The 10,904-nt window shown below is 48.3% G+C and overlaps 1 protein-coding gene across 1 annotated transcript; it reads right to left on the reverse strand.

Moving 5' to 3' along the window:
• Nucleotides 1-1,141: 1,141 nt before the first annotated feature.
• cfap299 (cilia and flagella associated protein 299) lies at nt 1,142-10,486 on the reverse strand. Its single transcript, XM_062562636.1, has 3 exons — nt 10,328-10,486; nt 3,727-3,856; nt 1,142-1,597 (listed from the first exon to the last, which is right to left on the reverse strand). The coding sequence occupies exons 1-3, from the start codon at nt 10,348-10,350 to the stop codon at nt 1,505-1,507; spliced, it is 246 nt and encodes an 81-aa protein (XP_062418620.1). The 5' UTR covers nt 10,351-10,486; the 3' UTR covers nt 1,142-1,504.
• Nucleotides 10,487-10,904: the final 418 nt, after the last annotated feature.

A 10,904-nucleotide genomic window follows, 5' to 3' on the forward strand; every position in this document is an offset into this window, starting at 1 on the left:
TCATTTATTATTTTCCTTCAAGAAAACATCAAAACTCGCTTTGTTTGTCCATCCGTCGCCTTTTTGGTCCACGCCCACATCCGCTGTTTTGATTGGCAGGTGTTCGCAGCGGCTGACGCCACATGAAGGGACCTCAAGCAGCTGTGGATGAGGGCGAGATGTGGCGGTTGGAGAGAGAGAGTCGGGACCTCGCCCCGAGGTTTAGGGGAGGACATTCCCCGGTTCGTCCCTGTCCGTCCAGTCGGTTCTGTTGGGACAAAGACGAGCCCCTTTGCTCTTCTCTACATGAAGCACAATAGACATCAAAGGGAAGATGAGTCTGGAGATACAACAAAAAACATCAAACGGAACAGAACATCAAATTAAACACCCATCGTCATCGTCGTCATCACTTCAACAAACCACTGCCCCCCCCCAGAACCAGAAGCCACATCCACATGTCACCACACATATTGTTCCAATGAGTCCGGTTCAGTCAGACAGATGCACACTGAGGCCATTAGAGGTTTGTGTTGGAATTAACTCATTTGTTTAAAGCTCGTAACTCTGAGAAAATAAAGCGCAGCTGAACGGAAGCACGGCGGCTCGTTGCTGCTCGTCTGAAGGGACTCTTCAAGGTGTCAGTCAGGGGGTTTATTGATTATTGGCCTGGCTCCATCCAAAGCTAAATAAATAAATCACTTCTTGTCTCGGCCGGAGGGGCCCTGACCATTTTATCAGAATGTGCTTCATGTGCCACACAGTGACATTTGATTTGAGCGACATGTTTTTGGGAAGTAATGAATCAAACGGGGAAGGTGCATTTCTGCATGTAAAGAAATGGACTCACTGTCTACCTTATGAACACATTACTAAGCCTTTGTTTTTATTCATCTCATGCACTCAGGTGGGGCTGTTTTTTACCACTTGGTTCAATAACAAAAGAATATGAAATTAGAAGAGTCTTCTCCACCTCCTGAATAATTGCGAAAGCAGAGACGTCTTCCAGTAAAAGCAATAACAAAGAGAATGACTAATATGCAAATGATGGAGCACTTTGATGTCCTGTAAAGTGTGTCTTACATCTGGGAACATGCGGAATGCTTTAAGCCCATTACCCATTCTTCCAGTTGGAGCTGCCGCAGCCTGGGGGGGGGGGGGGGGGGGGGGACATAAAAGCAACCCCCGCCATCTTTCAAAGCTCTTACTTCTTTCATTTGTTTAGACAAACAGTCCGAAACACGCCGGGCCAAACGATGGGACGAAGAAGGTCGTAGAAACCTGCTCGTCACCACGTGGAACATTTAAGGGGACATTTAAGGGGACATTTAAGGGGAGGAGAAACCCAGATGAAAGCTCAGGTTGTTTTGCTAAGCGGTCCCACTGGTCCGTCCACTCGTTCCCATGGGAACCCACATTCTTTCCTTCTCGCTGCAGCACCTCCACCCAGATGGCACGCATGATGCGAGGGCAGCAGATCGCAAATGGCCGCTCGCTCGCATTGGCGTCTCTCCGCCTCCGAAGCTCAGGCGCTCCTGATGTGGTGGTCGTAGATGACGGCGTGGAGGTAGAGGTCCGACTGGAGGAAGGTCCGGCTGGAGTCCTCGCCGGCGTCCGACTGGAAGCCAGAAGGTTAGGAGCAGTTAGAGAGGGCTTGTTGGGACCTTATCTGCTCCCTCTGAAGGGATTTTCCACCTTTCCTGAACCTGTGATTTAGCCGTCTGTGTTTAAGGACCTGGATGTTTATCTGACCGCTTGGTCTACAAACCTTCTCTTGAGCTTCTTTAATGGAACCTTTCTGCTCTTGGTAACATTTTCGGCCTGCGTGGACGCAGGACTTTCCGTCACCTCTTGTGCCTTTCCATGGACTTTATATACATTTGCTTCCCTGTCAGTCTAAACACACAGTGACACGGGAGGTATTTTTGACTCTCTCTCCCGAACACACCGCTGGCTTCTCAACATGTCAGCAGATACTGGACTTCAACGTGAAACATGCACGGACCTCAGCGAGGGTGGTCCAGGGACGTTCATCATGTCCAATCAGCTCGCTCGAGGAACAGAGCTTTGTTGAGATTAGGGAGTCGTGCGGGTCAAGTCCTCTGCTGTTACCCATAAAACCCCGTCCACGCACCTCCACTTTTAGTGGCTAGATGTTCCACTTCTAGACAAGCTGCACCTTTTCTGTGTGAACGTAAGCCTGTTTATAACCACCAATGATGTCATATCGGAGCTTTGGAACAAGGCAGGACACCTTCCTTGAGCTTTTTGTTCGGAGTTGTTGTGTCTCGTTGTAAATCCGCTAAATGAAGAACGTAAATGTATTAAATATACAAATATAACAAAATGCAACATAGGGGCCGTAAAAAAACAACCACCAAGATGTGAAGCCTCCACCAGCTGGGACCATTTACTCAAGGCTAAGTGTGTCAGAAGCTTCTAGTGGGAGTGGATCCATAGCCCACCATTACACCCAATTTACACTTTTACCTCAAACACACTTGTGGGTGTCCTAATAAGTGAGACCTTCCTGCCTCGTCAGCTCAGAAGAACGCCAATGAAAGAAAAATGCTGCATAACTAAATGATAAGGAAACTGTTTTAAAAAGGCTAAATTGGGTCATTAACACTCACCATCCGAGTGACTTAAAGCTGATTATAACAAGAGAGACACGACACCCGCCCCCCCCTCCTGCCCCGCCCCCCCTCTGGCAAACTAACCGCCCAAAGTGCGTTGGCGGGAGCCCGGGCTCTGGAAGGTTCCGCTGCGGACGTGCGGCCACACGGGCAGCTAGTGAGCTCATGGTGGGCTGGAGGCCGGAAGGCTCTGCTCCACCAAACCGAGCCGACCCGAGCTGAGCCGGGCCGGGCTGAGCCGGGCCGAGGTGGGTTCTGGGCACGCGGGCGGTTTGCTGCGTCTGGCTCGCCGGGCCTTCTCTCGTGTTTTTAATAGACGGCCTGGTCGGGGCGGTGCTCGACCGCAGCTAGAAAAACGCAGTCCCCACAGCTCCGTCTGCAGATTCAGAATAGTTCAGCCCCCCCAGCAGCTACTCCCCGCCCCCCCCAGCAGAGAGGCTGCAATCCGTCACTCGTTACTCTTCCTGTCAGAGGGAGGAAGCACCTGTCTCACCCCCTTGGTCCTCCGCTCTTTGTGCAGGTGGAAACCCGCTGGGTTCGTTCTCTCGGTTTGTCTGATTCTCTCAGACGAAACAAGGGTCCCAAACGGGTTCTTCCTGAAGGGCCCGAGTCAAACCCAGAACCCTTTTCCACTGAGGGACTTAAGGGCCCTTTGTGGGAGAAGGAGGTTTGAATGAGCCAAAGCCAAAGAATCCTTAAAGTTTAAAATCACTGTCTGATATCTGAGGTTAATTAAGACTTGAACTGGTAGCAGCTGGTAAAATGTCAAATGCATGTCTGGTGAAAAACATTGTGAAAAATAACTTTTTGCATTTGATTGCTAAAACTGTAGACATTTTGTTAAAGGTTTAGACACTGAATGCAGCACAATACAAACAGGATGTTGTGTGTACAAGTCACCTAAACCACAAAGACAAGAATTAGTTTTTTAAAGAAGCCTTGAAAGCCGCTTCACGCCCTGCAGCCTTTTCCTTTTCCTGGGACATTTTTACTGCCATGAAACAGGTGAAATGATCTAATTAGCAGAGCCATTTGTCTCCCTGGGGCTGGAAAACCAAGCGGGACAACAACAACAACAGCAACAGCAGCAGCAGCAGCAGCAGCAGCTTACCAGTGGGTCCACGTTCAGGACCTTGTTGTCCCTCTTGTTCTTGAAGAGGAGGCCGTGGGGGTCATCGTAGATCACCTCAAAGTTGTGGCTGGAGTTGGACGTGGACACCTGCGTCCTCCAGTTGTAGTAGCTGTGTGGAGAGGGGGGGGTGGTGGTCAGCAGATGACTCAGCTGAAGCCATTTTGGAAGCACGGACGTGGTTTTAAAGATGGTTTCAGTGCAGTGGAACAGTTTCCTTTTTAGGCCCAAACAGCAGGAGGCCTTAAGACAACACGGGAGCACCACGCTGAGGTCACGGCTTCGCATGTTCCACAGGAGAATGGAAACTTCACGCATTAGACACAGCCATTGTTATCGTATCAATATTCCATGAAAGAGCTTTGTTTTGCATAAAAAAAGAGAGGAAAGTCTCTTTTGTGGACCGGGGCCGAAGGTAGAAGTCTGGTTCCAATTTTGATTGTGAGCGCTGTGTTGGATAAAGCCGAGCCGGGCCTTAGAGTAGAGCCGCAGCTAATAAGCAACCGAGGGCTTGAATTCCAAAATAAATGTCCGATTAATTTAGTGCATCCGATTGGAGCGCGCTGTGCTTTTAGGCGTTCTGTTTTTCCTGACACGGCGGCGCGAAGCAAAGGGGACCTTCGGGTCACGTTAATTCATTCAGCACGTGCGCCAATACGAGGATGTGATTCATTACCTCGTGCTGCATAACTCAATTATGGAGCCTGTGCCCCTCTCACACCATCCATCAGCTACAGCTCCTCCACCTGCTCGGTGGAGCCAACGGGTCGAGGGAAAAAGGAAAGACCTGCACGGCAGCTCGGCGCCGTCCGGCCACTCAAATGATCTCGTCTCGGCGTCGATGATGAGGAAGACGAGACTTGGCTGAAGGTTGGCTCCAGCGCGCCTCAGCTGTTCCTCGGTAGCAGAACTAAGTCGGACCTCTGGGCAGGAGGCTCAGTGTGAATCTGGGAAGGAGTTGAGCTGAGGTTGTAAACGCTGGAGCGTGACGCGTTGGAGGTTGTGTTTCCCCCGCTGCGAGGCTCCGGCGCAGAGCGTTAATGACCCGCGCTGCGTGAAATACAACTCAGCAGGCTTTCACTCACGTCCTGGGACGTCTGCCATCTTTGAAGGCTTCGGGTTGTTTTCTGCAGGATCCGTTCCACAGGTGACTTCCTGTGGAACGCCAAGTCCAGGTTTGCAAACATCTATTTGCATCCGAGCCGTAAAATGATGCTCAGACTGCAACATGTGAATCGTGGCTGCTACACATTATGAGCGACATCAAGCCGTACCCATGTGGCCTTTCCAAAGCACACAAACCCTCCAATGCAATTTTGGGAAATGTAAATACATATTTCGTTCTTTTTTTAATACGACCAAGACCGGCTGTTGCAGCCAACAGGGAGAGCCACTGGACCTGCTGCTCGTACTGTGGCAACATCTGCCCCAGCATCGGTCTACTGGCCAATGATGATCCAGCTTTAAGGCCCGTCTGGGACTCTATTGACTCAACTGAGTCTTGAAGTAGATTTCTCCTGATTGACTTGGAGTCCTCGTTGACTTGAGACTTCATCTGACATTTTCTCACGTAACAATATCTAACAATAGTGTGGGAGGTCCTTTTAATACTGCCATAAGACGCAGTAAATCACAAATGAATCTCCTGCCGTTTGGAAGTTATCTGTCCCAGTAAAACACACCAGTTGGACGCGGGTGAACATTCCAAACTGTGTGGCGAAATACACTGATGCATAAAATTATACGCTGAGGTCTGGCGTTTCTTTTCAGCGGAGCAGAGCGGGTTCAGAATAGACTGCAATGCCCCAACCGAGGAATACAAAATGAGGTTTGTCCCCTTGAAACTCGGGACAATTCCATTGTGCGACACATGCGCACTTCTTCCCTTTGTGAATTAGACCGGACAGCATCTCAGGGCCTATTTTTACCAAGATGCCATCCAGCAATTAACATTTCTCTGGTCGACCCCCTTTTATTCCACGTGAACCGCTTACAGATGTGAGATATTTTAACACGGGACATGAAACAGACTGACGTGTTGGTACGTTACTTCGGACCCTCCTCCCTCGCCGTCCCCTCGTGAACGGTCGCCGGGGCGACCGCCCGCACGCTCGCTGCACATTTCGCTCACAAAGAGCCCTCCGGGCAGCTGCAGGGCGCCACACCCAGACACACGCACCAGTAAAAGTGTGAGAACCCGGGTTCGGTGGAAACAATGACGGTGCGCTCAGCGCCGCTTCCCGCCCCCCCCCCCCGAGCATCCGCCGCCGCCGCCGTGTGACACGTGCACGCTGTCCTCTCACTTTCCATAGTGACCGGCGCTCAGCTCTACTGTTTTCCAGGGTAGTGTCCAGGGCCTCATTACGGGGCTCAGGGGGGCTGCGTGATGGATGTCATGAAAGCTGTTTCTGAAGAACACACAGGTCCAGTGGCTGTTTGGGGAGGTTAAATCACACAGAAAGCCTCCACTGTGGAGAGGTGGGTTTCCTGTGAAGCCTCCTGGAGGAGCCGGGGGTCCGATTCCACGTCCAGTGGACCATTCTTATCAAACCACACACCTTTTGGTTGACTGTGAGATCATCCGACGGTTTGGGTCATGAGCTTTGGTGCTTTTGACTTCCGGTTCGGGTTTAAGTTGCGGTCGACTTTGTTGTTTAGCAACAAAGACAACGAGGCTAAAAAAGATTCAGGTCGAAACTGAATATCAAATTAAAATGAAAATACAATGCAAAGATCTGCCTACCAAAATATGACTAAAACTAAAATGAATCACTCATTTAAATATATTTGCAAAAACTTTTATAATCAATTAATCGTTTAACTTGTGTGTAATAATCCATTTAGGCATGGCTGGCATACGTTCACAGGAACAGCCAACATAGATAAGAAAGCCCGTCACACTGCAGGGCTCGAGGTGATAGGATAGTAAATGTTTGCTCAGAGGACATATCTATATGTATTATAAGATACAGAAAACTCAGTGAGACTCTATAACAATTTAAGAGTGAAAGAGTCAATTAGGACTTTGCACATATTCAAGATGCTGCCCAGCCCGACTTGAAGGGGGAGGGGGGGGGGGGGGGGGGGGGTGTAGAGAGAGGAAGGAGGAAACAGCCAGAGCGCATAAACAGATGGTCCCTTTGCCGGGGGAACATGAAATAGACATCAGAGATGCTGTAGGCACATCTGGAGTGGCAGGAAGCTGGGTGACCGGAGCTGCACATCTGTGGGATAATTAGACGAGGGTCCGGACTTTAGTGTGTGCGTATGTACGTGTGTTATTGTGTGTGTGTGTGTGTGTAATGGGGGCCACAACTCAATGAAGATTTAACCTTTAAACAGATGATACACGTTATAATTCAGGAACTTTCGTTGCCCTTAATGTGCAGAGCATTAACGAAGCAGCAGGAAGCTCCTGTCTCTACAGCAGGAGAATCAAGACACTGTGTGTGTGTGTGTGTGTGTGTGTGTGTGTGACCAGAGCTCCTCTGTGCTGTCTCTTCTGAGTGATACGGCAGCTGATAGCGGCGCCCCAACCTACGGCTTCGTTGAAGAAGTTAGCGCTGTTAGCGTTGCTAGCGCTGTTAGCGCTATTAGCTAGCAGTGCAGTCGTTGCAATGTTTAGAGCCGCGTTGGAGGGGAATCTAAGCTATGGTCTGAATTTAAAGCACAGCACCTTTAGCTAACGCTGCCTATCTGTACTCAGTTCTAATTCAAAGGTGTTAACTGAATCAATAGGTGGTGTTGAAACAAGCAGCAATCGATCACTTTTAGCGCCCAGATGTAGAATGAAGGGACTATTTCCTACATCACTTTCACTCATTTGTTTAAATGACAGATACACTTTTAAAGGAACTTTAACAGAGCAGATTTACAAGTGTATTCACTGTGAGTCGGTCACATAACGTCTTAAAGCTACACACATTCATATACCTTTTTTTCTCATATATTTTCCATATTCTTCCCATGATATAATATCAGTATTTACTCAATTGACTAAATTTGTTTCAGTAAAAGCCAGTTTATATTCATCTATTACCAATGATTGCTTCTTTCGTGATGTGGTTTTGTGTTATAAGCTTCTTTAGATGAAGGAGAATGCTTCACTTAAACAGGTTTCCCAGGAGGTCAGAGGCTTCAAACATATGCTTTTACAAATTATGTTTATATGTCCCACCCACCCGGTGAGCCTGTTAAAATAAATCAAGCCCAACGTTCTACAGATTTTCTGCCCCTTGCTGCTCTTATAGAGTCGAAGCAAAGTCCCAGGAGGTGACTGAGGAGTAAAAAATGAACACAAAATCAAGTAAAATCTAAATATATTGTAGAGTGCGACTGTGTGACTCGACAACACAAACACACAGAGAAAAGTCTCTGTAGGTCTAAAATGAAACACACTGAACTCTGTCAAAAAGTGCACAAGCATTTAAAAGTACGAGTAATTTTAAGGTCCTATTTGATTAAAAGGTTAATGTCAAAGGAAAAAGATCTTGATGCAAAGTCTTCATCATCCAGTTTTCTCATTTTGAAAAAGGCTTTTAAGGCCAATCACAAAAAACTGGACAGTAAAGATTAAATAGTTTTTTTTTTACATTTCACATGATCAATATTTCCCTGTGCACTAAGTTCTACCTCTTGTCTTTTCACCCCCCCCCCCCCCCCTTTGAGAGGTTGCAGACTGTGGACTTGAACCTATCCACCCTTGCTCGCTGGCGCTGGTGTCGCTGCTCTGTGTTCTTTGTGGCCGAGGAGGAGGAGGAGGAGGAGGAGGAGGAGGAGGGACAGGATTCAGAGTCCTGCGGTGGGAGGTTTAGTGCACTGAGTGGGCAGCAGCTCCAGCATCTGCTCCCTCTTAGCGGCAACCACACTGGGTGTTATTGTTCCCGACAGAGATGAAAAAAAGAGAGGGGGGGGGGGGTGAGAGGTAGCAAAGCATGGAAGCTTAGAAAAGTAGAAAAATAAAGACAGAGGGATGCGTCAATCCGGTGGAGTTTAGTGTGTGAATATGATGGAGGGAGACCCGTGGGAGGGGTGTGGGGGGGGGGGCATCACTCAGCGGAGAGGAGGCCGGGTTCAAGGCTACGAGGGGTGAGGGATTGATCAATAAGACAACAACGCTTCCATGCGTGACCCTTTGGTTTCAAAGAAAGGGAGAACTTGGTCTCAAGGAGAATGATGTTTCATTTTGATAATGCTGCATGTTAAAAGCAAAAATTGTATTGACACAGTATGTTTTCAACAGACATGTTGGACGCAACTGTACTTTTAATATTAACACGAAACAACAAGGTCAACGACAGGTCAACAAAGCCGAGTCACTTAGATCTTTATGTCCTTTTTTTCTCAACCTAACCAAGAACTTTTGATGCTTAAACCAAACCGAGCAGCTTCCTGTGAAAAGAGCAGTTTATTTTGAAAGGGCCGCATTGATGCAACGAGCAGAAATAGACAGGTAGACACGTGTTGTCTGTATTTCATTTGTAAAAACCTAAATGTCACAGAGAGATGCTCTCTGTACCATCTACACGTCCCTGGATATCAAGGTCCAGCTGGGGATTTGTCCACAGCCTTCTGTAACCTTCCTGTAACCTACGGCCCGGCGGGGGGGGGGGGGGGTTACGCAGGGTGCATGTCACTTGGCTGAACCCTGAACATAACCATGTAATACTCGCTGTCGCCCCCCCCCCCCGCCTCGTCGTGTTTGTCCTGGTGGGATTTTTCGCAGGTATCTGAGATGTTGATCGTGTGTCACTATGCAGCAGCATGTGGAATGTGGGGACGGGTTTGGCTCCGCTGGCGGCCCGATACACAACGGACCTGTCAGGACTTTTAGCTCACACCTGTAAGGTGAGCAGTTCACTTGTGGCTTGGCCGGGGGCTGTGCGACTGGCGCTGGTGCGCGGGGTTGTTTCGACATACGGTCCGTGTCCTGGAGGGATGTTCCAGGTTTCAAGCACCTGAGATCTGGTTTCTTTGTGGGATTGAAGCATCTGTTTTAGCAAAAGTTCATTTTTTATCCACTGTGGATGTGACCTTATAAAGTTTATTCTTTTGATTTTGTGATAATAAGGATAAAAATTGTATAAAAAGAGTGAGTGGGATGTCTTCAGCTCCACAGAATGCCACCTTGATAGCCTTGTTCTAATGAAGTGAGCAGCTATGGAAAAAAATAATAAAGAGCTCAATGAATTCACCATTTCATTCAAACCTTCTAACTGTGTGTGGAAACAATGGAAGCACCCGTCTAGTTTTTTTGGTATCAATCGACCACCTTGAACTTTCTCCCCCCGACCCCTTCGGCCTGGAAAGTGTCTGAGAAAAGCGTATAAATATAAAAAGGATCTAAAACATGAGGTGAATCCGTATTGGGGGCCTGTGAAAGTCAATCAGTAAATCACCTGGCGGTACTTCAGTGCTGTACATTTAAGTGTACTGGCCCCTTGCTGGGCTCCTCCCACGCCTACATTGGTCTCTCACGTCAAGCTGAGTCTTTAATCCTCCATAATAAGATTTCCTTACCCTTCAGCTCTTGTCAAAACCCTCCCCAGTGGACGTGGACGTGTTACAATGGAAGGAGACTTACCATAAATCCGAGCGTCCTGGCATCAGCTTCTTCTTTCCGCTGAAATATGGTTCAAAATCTTGGGTCTGGAGTCTGTGGGCGTAGTCTATATAGCCAGATACTTCCTGTCCAAGAGGATTATGATCCCTTATGAAAATGACCGACTGTAGAGAAAGAGAGAGAGAGAGAGAGAAAGAGAAGGAAACCCTCTGTGTAAATAATCATGGAAGGCCAGGAAGGCCGATGTCGCTTGTTAGAGGAGGACAGATAGAAGGGGGTCTGCTGCAAATCCTCCCACTTTGAAATACAAAAGATTACATTATACGCTTCCAATCCGAAACAAATCCACCTAATGTGGTCCCTGCGTTGGGCTGTCTACAGAAGATCCTGCTGCTGTGGCTGCGTGGGACCTGGAGCTGAAGCCTCGGACCTACAGAAACCAGAGTCTCAGTTCCGTTCCAGCACACCTACGACCCGGGCAGGACTCACATGAAGAGTGGGGTCCCGACCTAAAACGCTGGGCTGGTGGTCGGCTGGATGGTTAAGAAAATAAATAAGTCAAACAAAGACAGGAAGAGGTCCTATAAAGATGATCAAT

Source organism: Pungitius pungitius, chromosome 5 (genome assembly GCF_949316345.1).
Source record: "Pungitius pungitius chromosome 5, fPunPun2.1, whole genome shotgun sequence".
NCBI classification, from domain to species: domain Eukaryota; kingdom Metazoa; phylum Chordata; class Actinopteri; order Perciformes; family Gasterosteidae; genus Pungitius; species Pungitius pungitius.

What these genes read in the sequence shown, in the direction of transcription:
- cfap299 (XM_062562636.1), bottom strand. Translation starts at nt 10,350, where the DNA reads ATGCCAGGACGCTCGGATTTATG. An exon ending in CCAGGACGCTCGGATTTATG is followed by an intron (nt 3,857 to 10,327) that starts GTAAGTCTCCTT and finishes CTCTCCACACAG; the next exon opens with CTACTACAACTGGAGGACGC. An exon ending in TCCTGAACGTGGACCCACTG is followed by an intron (nt 1,598 to 3,726) that starts GTAAGCTGCTGC and finishes TCTGGCTTCCAG; the next exon opens with TCGGACGCCGGCGAGGACTC.